At 36.6% G+C, this 18643-nt stretch overlaps 3 protein-coding genes across 3 annotated transcripts; all 3 read left to right on the forward strand.

The window, feature by feature from the left end:
• The first annotated feature begins 1123 nt into the window (after window positions 1-1123).
• On the forward strand, window positions 1124-6135 carry LOC137729453 (L-ascorbate oxidase homolog). Its single transcript, XM_088677946.1, has 9 exons — window positions 1124-1233; window positions 1411-1557; window positions 1658-1767; window positions 3408-3678; window positions 3760-3865; window positions 4000-4345; window positions 4567-4932; window positions 5053-5131; window positions 5689-6135. The coding sequence occupies exons 2-9, from the start codon at window positions 1417-1419 to the stop codon at window positions 5899-5901; spliced, it is 1632 nt and encodes a 543-aa protein (XP_088534072.1). The 5' UTR covers window positions 1124-1233; window positions 1411-1416; the 3' UTR covers window positions 5902-6135.
• A 4842-nt stretch (window positions 6136-10977) lies between these two features.
• LOC148693934 (uncharacterized) lies at window positions 10978-12958 on the forward strand. The gene is made up of 6 exons (XM_088677959.1): window positions 10978-11374; window positions 11495-11571; window positions 11791-11827; window positions 12276-12417; window positions 12501-12600; window positions 12682-12958. The coding sequence occupies exons 1-6, from the start codon at window positions 10999-11001 to the stop codon at window positions 12862-12864; spliced, it is 915 nt and encodes a 304-aa protein (XP_088534085.1). The 5' UTR covers window positions 10978-10998; the 3' UTR covers window positions 12865-12958.
• Window positions 12959-14761: 1803 nt separating this feature from the next.
• On the forward strand, window positions 14762-17905 carry LOC137727997 (aminomethyltransferase, mitochondrial). The gene is made up of 4 exons (XM_068466873.2): window positions 14762-15067; window positions 15728-16302; window positions 16755-16873; window positions 17214-17905. The coding sequence occupies exons 2-4, from the start codon at window positions 15742-15744 to the stop codon at window positions 17758-17760; spliced, it is 1227 nt and encodes a 408-aa protein (XP_068322974.2). The 5' UTR covers window positions 14762-15067; window positions 15728-15741; the 3' UTR covers window positions 17761-17905.
• Window positions 17906-18643: the final 738 nt, after the last annotated feature.

The following is an 18643-nucleotide window of genomic DNA, read 5'->3' on the forward strand; positions in this document are numbered from 1 at the left end:
AAGAACAAGCATTTCTAGATTATATCACCAAATTGGAAAATTCCACATAGTTGAGCCATTACGTAGTAATGTGAGAATAATGCCAATAATGCTAAACGATCATGTGTTTATATAGACGTAGATTAGGTTAGTAAGTCTAATAAGAACAATGTGCGTGACTACCATTTTTCGTAAATTAAAATAATTTAAAATATCACTGAAAACAAAATAAAGTATTAATGATGTTGCATATGCCGCAGTGTGCTAAAGAAATTGTGTATAATCATTTGGTGTTCTTTAATTTGATTTGTCTGATGAAACTCATCGAAACTAGGGATTTTAATTTATCTCTTGTCTGCAAATGGGACTTAAAAAAGGATAATATTTAAGTAAAATATATTATGTAAGTGACCCTTTATTATAGTAGTTTGTCCTTGCATCACGGTATAAGTTTGAATTCTGTCAACTTTTTAATCTAACAAATCTATAAAATATATATATATATATATATATATATATATATTATGGTATAACATGACAGCTCATTTCATTGTCTTTTAGGCTGCAGGTCTAGAATTATATATAAACTACGGGTGCCCGTGATAGGGGGTAACCACATAAATCCAATTCTATTATTTTACCCTAATTCAGTAAAAATATGTATTAAAAAAAAAATTCTTTAACCCTAATTCAATAAAAGTTTGCCATAAAGTTTGGACAAGTTTTTTTAGTGTGACGATCCTAGAGTTATCAATATACTTATGTCATATACAAGTGGCGGATTACTGTGATAAGTACATTCTTTTTCTTCAACTTCTTGGGTTTCAAACTATTAGATTCTTGCTTCACACTTTATTCCTGCTTCATGCACAAGTTTTTGGATCTGATGTTCACATTGATAATTGGTATTATCAATTCATTTACGCTATAATACAGAGATATGTTGATTAACATCTAATCTTTAATCGTTCATGACATATAATTTACATCATTATATTATAATACGTGAATGAATAATACCATGTGAGGGTTTGACACTGGACTCAAATTCAACGGTATGCCAGGTAGGGCGCACTCGACATTCAACGGTCCATGATTGGCGCATAAAAAACCCAATATTCACATGCACCACTCCATCTCACGCACTGGACCGAAAACCACTGACAGCTCACAAGAAGTCATCTTCTACTGTTCTCTTGCTCGCTCACAAAAACAGAGCTAAAAGCTCTGCTCACAGAAGCACTGCCCACATTGGTGAACATTGAAAGCGATTGTTTGAGAAAGATTCACGGTTAGATTTGGTCTTCACCATTTCTACTTTGAATGCTTTCTCTCTCAATCTCTCTCTCTCTCTCTCTCTCTCTCTCTCTCTCTCTCTAGATCTACATTATAAACAAAGCCACATTCTTTCAACAAGTTCTGGTTTTGCAGAGAAAAATGAGAGACTGCAAGCTTCTTTCTTTTTCCATTTTCTTGGTTCTTTTTCTCGTCAATGGCGTCAATGGCGAAGACCCTTATAGATTTTTCACTTGGAAAGTCACTTATGGTGACATTTACCCGCTTGGTGTTAAGCAACAGGTACATCTCCAGCTTTTTCCAACTATTCTTCTTTTACTAAATGAGGCAGAAAGCCATTATCTTCAAAGTGCTTTTTTAACTAAAAGAAGTGCTTCTGCAGGGGATCTTGATTAATGGGCAATTTCCAGGGCCTCAGATCGATGCTGTGACAAACGATAACTTGGTTATCAGCGTCTTCAACTACCTAAGTGAACCATTCCTCATTTCTTGGTAAATATACTCTGTTTCTGTCATCTTATCTCCCTAATTCTGTTTGTTTCCTGAGAAAATTCCTGCCGGAGAAACTGAGAGAATATCATTCTGAATCTGGGGTTCTTTTCCTTTCTCTGTACTGGCAAACGGGTTCTTTTGAATAAAGCATGTAATTCCAAATTTCTAATTTCCTTTCTGTTTCCCTCCGCTTTCTCAGCTACCAAACGGAATGCCAAGAATACGTTTTTAAGTCGAAACTTAGAAAGTTTTTGCCCAGATCTATGGCTTCGAAACTTTCTTATCAGAATATTCTTCCACTTACTTATTTCACAATGACTAATATCTCCTTGCATACATGCCAAATAAGTAGAAATCTCGCGTCTATTATGCACGTGAAGATGGGGTTATTTTGGTAAGTTCAACAATCAATGGGAAATTATGTACAGGAAAAAAAAAAAAAAAACCTGTTAAAAAATGATTAAATTAAGCATCTTTACCGTTTAATCTTTTTGTCGGTTTGGTTTTGTTTAAGTTATGGCACAGACATTCATTGAGGATCTGCCATTGTTTAAGAATGCTGTTTAATGTTTAAATCTCAGTTATCAAATTAAACCACCTCCTATCTCTCAACCATATAAAATGTGAGTTAAACCAGTTAATTAGATTAATATAATTTTTTCACAAATTAGAATAATTTAGACTAAAATATCACTTTAAATTCGTTAATAATCTATCCCATGTTGCCTTCTCAAGTGCATGAGAATAATCAAAATATTATATTTGAGGCAACTGGAATCTGGCCTCGTGTGGTGAGATCTGATCCTTCACATGCTTAGATCTCTCTCATCCGCAGGACCACACCTACATTTATATTCTATGAACAAAGAGCTGGAATCTAAGTTTACGCAGACCTAGATAGTGTATATTTTCGGTGTTCCTTCCATACACTCGAGTTTGGTCATCCTTTCCATAAATATCCTTATGCTTGAGTTTAGTCATTCTTTTTGTAAATTAGAGTAGATTATAACTTTGTAGTGTTTGGTCATCCTTTCCGTAAATACCCTTATGCTCGAGTTTAGTCATTCTTTATGTAAATTAGAGTAGATTGTAACTTTGTAGTATCGTATTGTCATGTCAAGAAAAAAATGTGCAAGATATTGGCATTCAAATAATGCCATTTACTATTGAGCCCCACAAGCCACCAGCTACCCCCAACCCCAAGCCAAACTAGCATTCATGTCTAACTTTGCATTCAGAGAGGTGGAGAAGGTTTCAGCCTCACATTCAATGTGTTAGAAAGAAACTGAAGGTTGGGAAGGGACTGTTAGTTGAATGTACTAGTTAGTTTGTAGAAAAATTATTGTGTGGTAGTGGAGTACGATTATATGGTATAACCAACTGACGTGTTATGATATGAGTGGATGACAAGGTATGATATTAACGAATATCTACGTGTACTTAAATACCATATTGATTATACCACGTAATTGTATTTTAGTATGAGACTAGAATTGTTGGAGCTTTTGGACGGTAAAGTAACCCCTTTTAAACTTACAAATGTTAAATTTATCTACGATCAAGTTGCATTTTAATCGTAACCGTTGAAGTGCCACAATTTAGCTTCAATCCGACTCTCATGTCCTGTGATTCTTCTGTAGGGATGGCATACAGCAGAGAAGGAACTCATGGCAGGACGGAGTTTTTGGAACAACCTGCCCAATCCCGCCGGGGAGGAACTTCACTTACAATATCCAAGTCAAGGATCAGATTGGTAGCTTTTTCTACTTTCCGTCCCTCCAGTTCCACAAAGCCGCCGGAGGGTTTGGTGGCATCAGAATCTGGAGCCGTCCTAAGATTCCCGTTCCTTTCCCTACTCCTGCTGGAGACTTCACTGTGCTGGCAGGCGACTGGTTCAAGACTAATCACTATGTAATTAACCTACTAAACTCATATTTTTGTCACATAAAACGTTGAAATTCAGACTTTGAAGTCATGTTTTGGAAATGTTAGATACTGAGACGAGGCTTCTTGGATGGAGGTCGAGCTCTTCCCAACCCTGACGGGCTTCTCATCAACGGTCGTGGGTGGAACGGATACACATTCACCGTTGATCAAGGTATCCTCGAATGAAATTCACTTCTTCACTAACGTTAATTAGGCTAGTTGACCAAGACAGTATTGTAACCGTCTCACTGTGCTTACGAATAAAGGCAAATTTGCACCTCATTGTTTGAACAATTTGTTTTGCAGGCAAGACATATAGGTTTAGGATATCAAACGTGGGGCTTACGACATCCATTAACTTCAGAATTCAAGGACACAAAATGAAACTTGTTGAGGTGGAAGGATCTCATACACTGCAGAACACGTATGACTCCCTTGACATCCATCTCGGACAGTCCTTATCCGTCTTGGTCACGGCTAATCAGCCTGTGCAGGACTACTACGTCGTTGTGTCTTCACGCTTCACCCGCCAGGTACTCACCACAACAGCCGTTCTTCACTATAGCAATTCGCGTAAGGGTGTTTCGGGTCCTATCCCTTGGGGTCCTACCACACAGATTGCTTGGTCTGTAAGCCAAGCGAGATCTATAAGGTACATTATGATTCTTTGCTATATTGTCTTTTCAAGCTAATCGTGCATTGTCATGTGTTTTAACTCTACTACATGATATTGAATGACTAGTTTAAGATACCAACATATGGCATTTCCGTTTCGTGGAAGAAATTCTTCGTATTTGTTAGGGATTTTTATTGGATATGAGAGTGGTATATTTTCTCACATTGATCATTTCCGTGCTCTTTCAATACAATCAGATGGAATTTGACTGCAAGCGGGCCAAGGCCTAATCCGCAAGGCTCCTACCACTATGGATTGATCAAACCAGCCAGGACAATCATGCTTGGAAACTCTGCTCCTTGGATCAATGGCAAGCAGCGATATGCTGTCAACAGTGTCTCATATGTTCAACCAGACACTCCTTTGAAACTTGCTGACTACTTCAACATTCAGGGAGTTTTCAGCGTTGGAAGCATTGCGACCAACCCCACAGGCGGAAGCGGCTACCTCCAGACCTCCGTGATGCACGCTGATTTCCGGGAATACGTTGAGATTGTATTCCAAAATTGGGAAGACACTGTGCAGTCATGGCACATTGATGGCTATTCATTCTTTGTGATGGGGTAAGATCATGCACAAAGTTTGGATTTTTCTGTAATTTCCTCATTTCAAAGAACAGGCCTAAATTAAATCTTGGTATTTTTATGTTTAACTAATTTTGAGAATGGTGGGAGAATCTGCAGGATGGAAGGAGGACAATGGACACCTGCAAGTAGAGCTCGTTACAATTTGAGAGACACAGTTGCACGTTCCACAACTCAGGTATGAGAAGTATTGGAGATTGAATGATACGTGAACATTGTCACTTGGTGTTACAAGTTCACGTGTTATAATTTGGATGCACAACAAGATTTTTATACTTTAAGATATAGTATGAATTAACATGCATTTTTTAGAACATAAATTGATTGATTATCTCACAAGTTACTACATACCAATGAAAAGTTACACCAATTATTGTAATTGAAGTTAATACTAATGTTTGCTTATACTAAGATTGGGGATGAGAACGGCAATCATTTCAATTCCTGACTTCTCCAACGCTTACTAATATACTTAAGGAATAAAAAAATTATGCAATTCCCACCTTAAAATCACTAATCAAACACTCTCAAAACCAGGGATGAGATCATCTGTGGGAAATAGTTGATTTAATTCTCATTCCTTATTTTCCTCGATTTCGAATTTCCCGATTTTTGCTTCCATTTTCTGATTAATTTCCTATATTCCTTATAAGTAAAAACGCCATAATTGTTTCATGCATGTAATCCACCCCAACATTGTTGGGTTTGTCTGACATATTGGTATTTCGGATGCAGGTGTATCCTAGGGCATGGACTGCAATCTACATAGCGTTGGACAATGTGGGAATGTGGAACGTCAGGTCACAAAATTGGGCGAGGCAGTACCTGGGGCAGCAGTTCTATCTGAGAGTGTACTCTCCTGCACATTCATGGAGAGATGAATACCCAATTCCAAGAAATGCCCTTCTTTGTGGAAGGGCGAGAGGCCGTCACACTAGGCCTCTCTGAAATTCTGAAATATCCAAAATTGGTCGCCTTTTGGTCACGAGAGGGTGACATAGTTTTAAGTTAATTTAGGCGAGGACTAAGCATATTCTTGTGAGTTGTAACAGTTCACTTCACCGGGAGCTCCTCTTGAGCTTCCAGAAATTTTCTTCTTTTTGTTCCATAATTAGCATTACTTGATGGGTTATTTATTTCAATAACTCAGAGTAATAAAGCTATATAAATATGCAACCTAAATTGAGATTTAACATAAAGACTCACTGCCAACGAGGGTTGGTTGAGTTGGTAAGAATCGTTTTTTTCGTTAGATCAAGATCTAGGGTCAAGTCTTGTTGCTGGCAATTCTTTTTGATGGGCAATCTGTAAAAACCAAAAAATGGTTTTTTTTTTTTTTCCCTAAGCAAAAGATGAGGGGAGAGAAATGATAGTGTTGAGGAGTACACAAACAAACAAAATTATTTTCAAATAGCTAAAAATCTGAATTTAATTATATATTCTTTTAAAGAGAATTTAGCAAGGCCCTACAAACTCAGGTTTTTATTTCAGTTTTATCTTTTCAACTTTTATTTGACCTTGAACCCTCCTAGTTTTAGAGTGTGTCAATTTGCCTTTACATATTATAATTTTTCCATCGTATAGAGTTCTACTTTGATCCTAATTTTAAAGCTAGACAACACAATAAAATTGATACATTATAAAAAGTTATGTGAACTAATAACAAGATTCAAAGTCCACAAAGCAAATGGAATGGATATCATGAATTCAAGGGGCATAATTATTACTGAATTTCTCCCCATGAAAAAGAAAAGATAACCAAATACCAGCATGGGCGGTAAACCCTAAACCCTAAATGCAACCAAGGCAATGCAGTAGCATCGATACTCAGCTTCTATATGGTTTTTTTTTTTTTTTTTTTTTTTTTTTTTTTTTTTTTTGGGTCGAAACACAGCTTCTATAAGTTTATGCTTTGGTTGGGGCCCTGGCCTGTTGAGTCTCCTCGCTGTGTGACAAAGTTTGGTTTGCTACTTTGTTAGTCATTCATTCATTCCACTAGGGGTGGGTTCGAAAAAACAAAATTAAAAAAAATTGAAAATCCAACCGAACTGAAATTGAAAAAATCGAACCGAACGAAAAAATCGAACCGAATTGAAAAAACCAAACCAAACCTAATTCTTTTGGTTCGGTTTCGGTTTCAATGGTCTAGAAACCTAACCAAACCGAATTAATTAAAGGGAGGTTTTGATACAGATGCCTAGGTTTTAAAATTTTGAGATTAAACATTTATGCCTTTTAGAGTTTTGATTAAACATTTTCCTACAATTTAGGTGCCACATGGATTAGAAGTAGCCTTTTTTATAATTTAAATTACCCAACTTGCCATTATATAAATATACCTTTTAATTTTTTTAGATATTACCTGAAAACTCCTAAAATCTTGTAGATAAATATTGTAAAATTTAATTCTAATAAAAAGTCTTTCAAAATACACATGAATGCGACTTGCTATTATATTTAATATACCTTTTAATTTTTTTTAGATAATATCTCAAAACTCCTAAAATCTTATAGATAAATATTGTAGTCTTAAATTTTAATAAAAAGTCTTTCAAATTACACATGAAACGTAGATTTCTTCTTGATACATATTTGATACGTTACTTAATATATCTTCTTAATACAGATTTGGTATGTTTGTTTTCTTTTTTTGTATGTATTTGGTACGTTTATATTTATTTAAAAAAAAACATATTTGGTACATATATTTCCTCTTGATTAAGCATATATTTTTCCTTGGTACATATTTGATACGTTACTTTATATATCTTTTTGGTACGTATTTGGTACATTCATATTTCTTTTTTGTATGTATTTGGTACATTTATATATTATTTTGCTACATTTATATTTATTTATAAAAAACATATTTGGTACGTTACTTTATATATCGTCTTGGTACGTATGCAGTACATTTAAATATATTATCTGAACGTACCAGTCTCAAGCCTCCGAAAATGAAAATACGTCAAATTATCTCACATGATATCAATATAAAATAGTGAAAACAACCGCAAATTGAAATGGATAAGTCCATTCAAAATTCAAAAATGAGAATTGGGAGAAGAAACCATACGGCTCAAACGTGGGAGAAGAAACTAGCTTCCTAAAAAAAAAGGCCGGAAATATATCAACCTAAAAGGTTATATATGGAATTTAATAATTAACATTTTAAATTAAAAAGACACAATAATTACATGTAATCTAAAAAAATATAAAAATGCTGACATGGCTATTGTTTAGGCGTCCTAATCAAATTTCAAAATATAACCAATGTTTAATCTAAAGAGTATTAGAAAAGTGTAGGGGATTCTAATTTTCTCTTAATTAAATTAAATTTTTTTTTAATTTAATTATCTATTTAAATTGTAACACAAGTTGTATTATTTCTCTTAAGCGTGTATAGAACCATATATAGATCTAGAGCATTATTTTTCTTAAGCATATAATAAGGAGATGACATCCTCTGCCATACTTTCTCTGACACGCATGTGTATTGATTTGAATGTATCATTTTTCTGCAGCATTATTTCTGGGAGTAGATTCTTCCTACCATCTCAATCATTTGGTAGTGCGTTACTGATATTATACGATTCAGTATGAGTTTTGGGATATGTCTACCTTCTGAAAGGATCCAATTTAAACTTTTCCTATAGCCATGATGCATTTGCAGTGGTTCTTTCTCTGCAGCATCATCCTTTCAGTTTCATTTTCCGCATTTTCATCTCTCGTCAAACGTTAAATGTGTTTATAGCATATCTTGGTACAAGGTCCCAACCATCATCTCTCGTCAAGCGTTAAATACGCTTATGTTATGATTGTGTTGGAGATGTTAAAATTTTAGATTTCAATTTTTTTCATTTTTTGAAAAAATAAAAAATTGAAACCAAACTGAAAAAACGAAACATAAAAAAAAAAAGGAACCGAACCGAATTGAAATTTCAGTTCAATTTCGAAACCGAACCGAACTGAAAAAATGGAACAAACAAAAAATGAAACCGAACCGAATTGAAATTTCAACCGAACCCAGCCCTGCATTCCACCATCATTATTCGTTTTGCTTACTTAACTTAACCAAAGATTTCTTTATTGGGGTGTGCTATCTACACACCCTTTTTTACTTCTCACACATCCCTTGTTAATTTATGTCCGTTGATCTTTTTCATTTCATCCGATCCGACGATCCAAAATTAGAAGGGTGTGTGAAAAGTAAAAAAGGATGTGTAGATATCACATCCCTCTTATTTATACATTTACAAAAGAAAAACTCTTTATTTATTATTTTTAAAGAATAAAAAGAAGAAGAAAAAATGGCTTTAATTGCTTAGGATGTCACACAACACTTAACGTCCATGCTTCTGCGGCCCTGCCAATGTATGACACTGCCACAAAAACACTCTGATGAGAGAGAGAGAGAGAGAGAGAGAGAGAGAGAGAGAGAGTATTCTTCCAAATTTGAAACCGCCTTCTCTTTCTTTTGGATGCTGTTACTGAACGAGTATGGCCATGGAGGCCACGTTCCAGCCATGTCATGAATTTTGTTTCAGCCATTTTGTCTGTGTTCCAAACAAATAAATTCAAATAAATAAATTAAAGAAATCTTTTAATTAATTCCATCGAAATTTCACAACCCTAACTGCACTCTGCATGCAATGCAGATGTGCTTACATAACCCCCATTAAATGACGTTTTCATCCCCAGCGTGTCCCCCTGCTAGCAATGCCCGACATGCGAAGCATGTCTACGTTTCAACTTTCAATATTATTTCTCCCCCTCTCTCTCTCTCTCTCTCTCTCTCTCTTCCTCCTCTCAAGCTTATTCATTATTTTGTGTTCATCTATTTCTATGGCGTGCTTTGTGTGTGAATGAGGTTTAGGTTCCATCCTTTTGCTTGCGTTTCAGAATTGAGAGACTTTGAGTCATCCATTAATTAATTAGTTGAACAAATATCTGTGTGACTTTGTGAAGGAGTGAAAGTCTTTGTCGGCTAGAATTCGGGAGAGGGGGCTTGACTCAGTATACTTGGGTAGGAATTCCGACCACGTTATTAGTATGACATCTTTTATTACCGTGAGAGTTTTTTACTTTTTTTATTCAACTTCACATTAATCTTCCTCATTATAAGAGTTATTTTAATCAGTCAGTCTCACTAAATTAAAGAACCTTATCAAAATTTTCTATCACTTGACTGGTGAGGATTGAGGACGGAGAGGTTTGAAAAATTATTGGGTGGTTTGGTATATGTTTCCCTTTGAAGATGCAATTGCTTATGTCACCCATTAGATTCATACGTATAAGTTATAACGGATGTCTGCCATTCCCTTGTTTTCTTGTCAACCCCCATTTATTTTTCTTGTTATAACGTACGTTTGCTTTGTTGATTCCCATACCATATTGTATTCTATTCACATATTTATATTATATATTGACTTTACTTTTTAATCATTTCTATTTTAGGATAATACAGTATTATACAACAAGTGTTTTGGAAGTTTTTTTTTTTTTTTTCAAGTATTCAACTATTTGTATTATTACACTTTGTATATCGAGCCGTGTTTCCGACACACTGAAAAATTTCTTCTGTTTTAAATATATATTGCTGGGCAGCTCCAGAAACCTATAAATAATGGTTTCCTTGTATTTTTACCAAGTTATAATGTGTAAAAAGACCCAGAGAATGTGTTATCTAGGTAGTTACTCAATCAAGAAAAATTATATCACCAAGAACTTTAAGATTGAATTATATTATATATGATTTTTTCACATTTCACCTTTCATTTTCACCCAATCATGAAGGCACTTTGAAACATAAAACCACAACCTGCGCAGGACTGCAAAGTCTGAAATTCTCTGTGGGCGTATTTTTTTTTTCCTTTTTTCCAATTGAGACTCCAAGGACTAAAAATTTTGTGTCCCTTTGAACCAGAGAAAAGCTGCCACTAGAAGACACATTTCAGCAACAGAGTCCAACTGGTCATCTTTGCATTCATATATATTCCCTGAGACCCCATCTCATATATAGCTAGCTCTCTCTCTCTCTACAACATGAAAGATCAGGCAATGGAGAGAATTGAAGGAGATGATCACCATCACCAGAGCTCCTCATTTCTTAAGAGGTCTCCCTCTTCTTCTGTTGACAATGGTGATCAGAAACCCCACACGTCATCATTTGACGGCGGTGATGGTGTTACTCCTAATAGAAGCACAGCTCAAGGGAAGCATCTAGTAGTCCACGGCTACCACCATCATTTTCCGGCCGCCGCCAGTCATCGTCAGATGATCGGCAGCCTGTCGAAATCATCCCTGTCATCATCGACTCCGGTGAGACCTTATGTTCGGTCCAGAATGCCTCGGCTTCGTTGGACGCCTGATCTTCACCGCTGTTTTGTGCATGCAGTTGAAAGGCTTGGCGGAGAACAAAGTAATTTTAGCTTCTTTCCCTACACACACGGATACACACACACACACACACACACACACAGAGCCTATATATAGAGTAAAGTTTTATTAAAATGTTATTTTTGTGTTTAATTAATTACAGGAGCCACCCCAAAGATGGTTTTACAGATCATGAATGTGAAAGGCCTTAACATATCACACGTTAAAAGCCATCTTCAGGTAATTGGCGATCTAGCTAGATAGCTAGATCTTGTTAAGCGTAAAATAATCTCTCTTGTTAATTTGGTATTTTCTACTTATTTATTTTGGAGAGGGAATAGCTTAATTACTTTGAAATTTGGTATTTTCTACTTATTTATTTTGGGGAGGGAATAGCTTAATTACTTTGAAATTTCGTTTTTCATTCTTTCTAACGTTGAGGTTTTTGACGATGGATAGATGTACAGGAGTATGAAGCATGAGCAAGGCATACAAGGTACACATGTACATACATGCATGCCCTCGCTCCTTTTCACTCTTGACTAATTTTCATAATTAATTTGGTCATTTAATTTTATTGCACAATATATATATATATATATATATATATATTATGTATTATATATTCCCTTCATCATGTATTATATACAGCAACATAAAGTATTTTTGTATGAGATGTGAATATATAAATATATATAGCTGATTTACTCACAATTTCTCTGGATTTGTAATTCCTAGGAATAATATGTGTAAGATTTTTCTATGATAATTTGGTACCTTCAAGAATATTCAAAATTCAAGAAGACCTAATTGATTTAATTACAACATAAGTCTCTTGTTTTTTTCTCCTTCTCTATTTTTCATTTAAAAAATTGTGCAATCATAAAAAATACCATAATTCTCAAGCTCTAGCCAATAATTAAATTGACATTTTGTTGCAGCAGCTGCTTTGGCAGCACAGAGGACTGGTATGTTGCAGGTCTCTGAGCACTCAAACAACTCAAACTTCTTAAAGCCAATCAGTTTTGCTCAACCTGTTTACATTGAAGGCCTTGATACCAAGAACACCAGTCCTCTGGCGAAAAGGTAATTGTAAATTAATTAATTATGTTTTATCTCCCTAATTAACATTATTAGTTATGTGAGATTTATATTCATGATTTTTACAGGAAGGATGAAACGAAGCCATTAGTACTACCCTATCAAGCACCAAGTTCTTTCATCGTAGACAATGATCTACTCAAAAGATGCACTGATAATATTGGACAAGTACTCTCTCTCTCCCCCTCCTATGACATTCTGGCTCTGAACAGTTCTTTAATATTCCATTCCATATGTCTGAATTTTCAGGAGAGCAATCATAAGGAATTGGAAGATTTAGGCAGTACCAAAAGCGAATATGATGCAAGAATAATGTCTCTATCACTCAACGCGTCATCATCGAAAGCCTCTCGTGAGCTGTTGAGGTTCAGCAAAGCAGCTGGGAATTCAGATGCGAATGATGTCTCTCTTGAGCTCAGTCTTGGTACTTAAAATCATCATGCACATTTTTATGCAGACAATGTAGAAACTTGAAAAAAGTGACTCTAGAGTTAATTAGTACCTCTTTTTCAGTATTCTCCTCCAATCTATGCTTCATGTGCAATTAGATTAACGACCGGATACCTTAAATTGACACTAGCATTAACATTTAACTGTACGAAATGGAGTGAGTGAAAGGCATGAGTGGCTAATAACCCAATTAGTCACTTCTATGCTTTTATGCACCTTATTTGTACAACTAATATCAGTAGTTATTGTGTCAATTTTTTTTGTAGTGTAGTGATCCACAAATAGTTCTGTGCAAATGACATGACTTGAAAATTTTCATTACAAATTAACGTCACAAAACGTGCAATGTCGATGGTGTGATTTTACATTTGACTTTCAAACCACGCGTGATACAAATTCAATAACCTCTCTCAACTCCATTAGAGATAATAGAGGTTAGAAATGGAAAGAAAACATCCAATTCTCATGCAAACACACAAACAATACGCGGGGTTGTTGTGTTGTTGATAAACCAAAAATATAGGTTACTCACGTACATGAAGTGGATCTCCCTAATTTCAACCTCCATCTTCTCTAGTCTTGCTCTTCAACCTATAAATTCAGTCGCCCAACCTGAAGTGAAATGTCCCAAATCGAATACACACAAATCTTTAGCTTACTTATTACTCCTCACCTAAGAACTAAAAGCTTGAGATCATGGCTGCTGCTAATGTTTTGATCATGTTGGTGCTTTTGGGTGTTCTAGCTACACTCAGTAGCACCACGGAGGCTGGGAGGGACGTTGCAATGAACAACAAGGGTAGCGTCGGCGGTGCATTTAAATTAGATGATGAAAAGACGTATGCATTTTTCCATCACAAGTTTCCTGGTTATGGATATCCATATGGTAAGGGAGTTGGTTTTGGTGGTGGGTTCGGAAGTGGAGTAGGAGTAGGCTATGGTGACGGCGTTGGTGTTGGTACCGGAGCTGCATCGGGGGCTGAATCCAGAGCTGGAGCTGGGGCTGGAGCTGCAGCTGGAACGGGGGTGGTTGAAGGGCAGGGAGCTGATGGTGGATCGCCTTGAGTATACCATGTATACATGGTTGCTAGATATGGAATAATTAATTAAGTTACCCAATTTGAATTTTCCCTGTTTTGTTCTTAATTTTTGTTTTGTTATGGCAATATTAACTGAGATTGATCTTGGAGTTACACAAAACATACACTTGTTTACACTCATTAATATAAGTCCTTGCTATTGTATGTGAGACTTTGTATTAGAGAATCACAATGGTTCATGAGGTTTCAAATTTTTCACATCATACCATGAGATTCTGAAATTATATTAACTATATCAACAAGTTGTACAATTGTCTAATTCGTCGTAAAATTGATGACTAATTAGCATTGCATGTAATTTCTTTATGAGTTGACATAGAAGCTATACTTACCGCATAAAACTAAATGACTTGTGGAGTTTTGGCTTCTATTCTACACCCCAAAACGATAACTATTCATCAATTTCTATCTCCATTGAAACCTATGCATCTTAGAAACATGTAACCCAATTACCACATCATCAATTAAATGTTGATTTATACGGTTAACTAAATAAAATATAAATTGATACGATCTGAAAATGCAGTGTACTTGAAGAAGAGTAAAATCTCTTCTCGAAAATCATCTAAAACGTAAAGAGTCACAAGTTGACCACTTCTATTACCTTTTACATTCTTATTGTAATTAAGTTTCCTAATACAAGCATTAGTCCAAAATCAACATTGCGTGTCATGGACCCTAAGTTTACATGAACACATCAGGAATATAAAACGGGCAAAACCCGAATCCGACCCACAGAGCGAGTGAAGAAAGCGATATGATCGTAGAATACAAGGGGATTGGGGTTTATTTTGTCAGGTTGTGATATCACCACTCACTAACGATGGCGTGCTGTCTCGATTTCGATTAGGAAGGAAAACCCTCCTCCACCCACTACATACATACCCTCCCACCAACCCTTTTCGTTTTTTCGTTTTTTCCTTTATATTTTAATTTCTCTGTCTCTGACTATCTCGTACTTTCACTCAGAAATATATAAAACCCACCATTTTCTGAGTTTGGAGATGCTCTTTTGGGCTCTCAGTCTCAGATTTGCTTGTTTCTGAAGAACTACAGATAACGTAGAAGATAACCCATCTCAGCATGTGAGTTTCTTGTTCTCTCTCTCTCTTCATGTTCTGTAATTGCATCTCATTGGGTATGTTTTTCTGGGAATGTTTTATTGGATGCCTCTCTCTCTCTCTCTCTCTCTCTCTCTCTCTCTCCAGATTAGATAATGTGAGATTAGGAGATCTGTGTGAGATTCAATTGTTTTGTTGTTTTTGTAATAGAATCTGATTGATTGCTAGCATTTTTTCAGTGGTTTAAAACTTGTTATGTTGCCTTGGTGGATTCTCAAATGCAAAGTTTAAAAATTGTATTGTAAAGAGACCTGCTTGATCAATTCCTCTGTGTTTTTATACCATTTGGATGACCTTCGACTTCCAAGTTCAAAAATTTGGTACGTAACTTGTATGAAACCACACTAACAAAACTTGTATGAAATGCAATGCAATGCAACATTTTCGATCGATTTATCTCTGGTTACTTTCTTCGTCGCAGCAACTAGTGACGACAAAGTCTAACCGAGTGGTGATTGTTGTTGTTTTTGAGTTATGGGGATTTGGCTTGAACTTTTGGTGCCCGTTTAGGATATGTTTGGTTTGTAGGACAAGTTATGGAGGCATATCATTTCTAGTAAAGCAGACCTATCTCGATTTTGTAACACGAACCTAAAAGTCACTATGATTGATTATGTGTCTCAGATATTTCTGCTAAGATGAGAGGAGCGGGTTTGTGGCAACTTGGCCAGTCAATCACCCGGCGTATTGCTCAGGGTGATAAGAAGGCTGTAGCTCGTCGATACTTTGCCTCAGACGCTGAGCTAAAAAAGACAGTCCTCTATGACTTCCATGTTGCAAATGGCGCTAAGATGGTGCCTTTCGCTGGATGGGGAATGCCTATTCAGTACAAGGACTCAATCATCGATTCCACCATAAACTGCAGGCAGAATGGTAGTCTGTTTGATGTCTCCCATATGTGTGGGCTGAGCCTTAAGGGGAAGGATTCCATTTCTTTCCTTGAAAAGCTTGTCATTGCTGATGTTGCTTCGCTTGCCCCTGGAACGGGGACACTCACTGTCTTTACAAATGAGAAGGGAGGGGCAATTGATGACTCTGTGATTACCAAGGTTACTGACGACCACATATACCTGGTGGTGAATGCTGGATGTAGGGATAAAGATCTTGCTCACATAGAAGAGCATATGAAGGCATTCAAGGCTAAAGGGGGAGATGTCTCATGGCACATCCATGATGAGAGATCCCTTCTAGCTCTCCAGGTCAATCCTTTGATTCAAATATTCACTCTTCTTTGTTGATTCATATTGTTATTTTACTGAATCTGCCATATACTTGTGTTCTCGAGATATTCACTTGCCCATTTGATAGAATTGGCGTGTGTGATTGCGGTGTTGCATACTGGAAATTGTCTGATTTAACTGCATTTGAATTTGTAATTGTCTGATTCAGTTGCTGCTCCTTTTCTCTTACATAAAAAAAAAATTATGTTTAAAAGAAATTCAAGCTGCAATTAGAAGATAGGTTGTTTAGTTCAATTGAAACTTATTTGTATTGATTTGACCAATAGTTCGATCAGTTAAAACTGCTGCAGTTATGATAATGAAGTAGGCTCCCGGCTGGACACGGTTTGATTTTGATTCAATAGCTGATCAAAATATTCCTTGAGAGTAACACTACGAGTTTTTTTTTTTTTTCCCCTTTTTTCGAGCAGGGTCCTCTTGCTGCCCCAACCCTTCAACACTTGACAAAAGAGGATTTGAGCAAGTTATATTTTGGAGAGTTCCGAATTTTGGAAATCAATGGTGCACACTGCTTTCTCACAAGGACTGGGTATGTTTTCTCCCATCTCTTTTGTGGTTTTTCCCAAAGCAAGCAATTTACCTTGCACAGTGTGGGGATTATTGCGACGTTGCCATATGCGAATTCAGCTGATGACCCTTGGTTGATATCATTTTATGGTTTTTTGTGGGTGCTCAGATTCTTGTTAGTCATTTCTATTTGCCCCGTATGCATTCATATAATCATTAAGAACATCATTGAAGATGATGGGTGAAGCAATTTTCTTATGTTATGTGCTCTTCTTTGTTGATATAAGAATTTGCCATTTCTACTGTTTTGTTGGAGCGAGCTGTGATTGACGTTGGATTGCACTTTTCACTGAGAATTTTAGGTACACCGGTGAAGATGGATTTGAAATCTCGGTTCCTGATGAGAATGCAGTGGATCTTGCCAAGGCAATCTTGGAGAAATCCGAGGGGAAGGTGAGGCTGACAGGTCTGGGTGCTCGTGACAGTCTCCGACTGGAAGCTGGGTTGTGTTTATATGGCAATGATATGGAGCAACACACAACACCAGTGGAGGCTGGACTCACATGGGCCATAGGGAAGAGAAGAAGGGCAGAGGGCGGCTTTCTTGGTGCTGAGGTAATACTCAAGCAACTCGAGGAAGGTCCTAAAATCCGGCGTGCTGGTTTCATCTCATCAGGTCCACCTGCTAGAAGCCACAGCGAGATTCAGAACGAGAAAGGTGAAACCATTGGGGAAGTCACAAGTGGAGGATTTAGCCCCTGCCTGAAGAAAAACATAGCGATGGGGTACGTGAAGTCTGGATCACACAAGGCCGGAACCAAAGTTAAGATCATTGTCCGAGGAAAGGCTTATGATGGAGCTGTCACGAAAATGCCTTTCGTACCTACAAAATACTACAAGCCATCATAATTCAAGCGTGGTACATCATCATCGGGTTTCTAATCGGTTTCCCTTTTGATTTCCTGATAAAACTTGACTGTTTCTGTCAATGCTAATTTCCATTCTCTACTTGCTTATGAATCTGGAATGAAATGGAATACATTTTTTTCTTCAAGGTAACATATTTACATGGTAGATTCTTCGAATCGAGATCCTCTTTGAATCTCGCATTCGGGAGCCAAGGGACCAAGAAATCTATACCAATCATTTTAAATCCTATGACTCCCATTACCCCATCCTACTGATCCACCTCCAACAAACTAAGAGTTCGAATCTCGCTCTCCCTCACTTAGACGGTCCGAATTACGTGGTCCGTCGGCTCCTGACTGCGAGGTCTGGAGAAGATCTGAATTCAGATTCTTCCTGCCGACATGGATGAACTTTTTCTGTAGTTATTTACTGTTTCACAGCTAAAATTAACCCAACAGGATCCTCTCCAGGTCATTTTGGTGAGAATCTTGAGGATTTGTGAATCGTGTCAGTTCATCGTATATTGTGCAGTCAATTTTTGTGAAGTATTTTTTGTGTTTAATTTTAAATCGCACGATATATAATGAACAGACAAGATTAACGGATTCCCGAGATCCTCGCAAAGAGGATCCGATTCAAAATTAACATAATGATATTATTTTTGTTTTGACCAAAAGGAAAACATAATTTTTAGGAGATTATTTTGACCCGAATGTCGCTTATCAAAGTCAACAAATCAAAGGTCAGGCAGTGCCCCAAAGTCAACATTTCAGGTCAATCTAAGCCATCCAATCTAGGCAGTTTTCTGGTAAGCATGATCAGAACTCAGAACTTCCTCCCCCAACTAGGGCATGAAAATTATGTTTAAAAAGTCAATAACACT

Source organism: Pyrus communis, chromosome 10 (assembly GCF_041283825.1).
Source record: "Pyrus communis isolate YQ-2024b chromosome 10, ASM4128382v1, whole genome shotgun sequence".
Classification (NCBI taxonomy): domain Eukaryota; kingdom Viridiplantae; phylum Streptophyta; class Magnoliopsida; order Rosales; family Rosaceae; genus Pyrus; species Pyrus communis.

What these genes read in the sequence shown, in the direction of transcription:
- LOC148693934 (XM_088677959.1), top strand. Translation starts at nt 10,999, where the DNA reads ATGAAAGATCAGGCAATGGAGAGAATTGAAGGAGATGATCACCATCAC. An exon ending in GCATGAGCAAGGCATACAAG is followed by an intron (nt 11,828 to 12,275) that starts GTACACATGTAC and finishes TTGTTGCAGCAG; the next exon opens with CTGCTTTGGCAGCACAGAGG. An exon ending in GCACTGATAATATTGGACAA is followed by an intron (nt 12,601 to 12,681) that starts GTACTCTCTCTC and finishes CTGAATTTTCAG; the next exon opens with GAGAGCAATCATAAGGAATT.
- LOC137727997 (XM_068466873.2), top strand. Translation starts at nt 15,742, where the DNA reads ATGAGAGGAGCGGGTTTGTGGCAACTTGGCCAGTCAATCACCCGGCGT. An exon ending in GATCCCTTCTAGCTCTCCAG is followed by an intron (nt 16,303 to 16,754) that starts GTCAATCCTTTG and finishes TTTTTCGAGCAG; the next exon opens with GGTCCTCTTGCTGCCCCAAC. An exon ending in TGCTTTCTCACAAGGACTGG is followed by an intron (nt 16,874 to 17,213) that starts GTATGTTTTCTC and finishes TGAGAATTTTAG; the next exon opens with GTACACCGGTGAAGATGGAT.
- LOC137729453 (XM_088677946.1), top strand. Translation starts at nt 1,417, where the DNA reads ATGAGAGACTGCAAGCTTCTTTCTTTTTCCATTTTCTTGGTTCTTTTT. An exon ending in CGCTTGGTGTTAAGCAACAG is followed by an intron (nt 1,558 to 1,657) that starts GTACATCTCCAG and finishes GTGCTTCTGCAG; the next exon opens with GGGATCTTGATTAATGGGCA. An exon ending in TTGCACGTTCCACAACTCAG is followed by an intron (nt 5,132 to 5,688) that starts GTATGAGAAGTA and finishes TTTCGGATGCAG; the next exon opens with GTGTATCCTAGGGCATGGAC.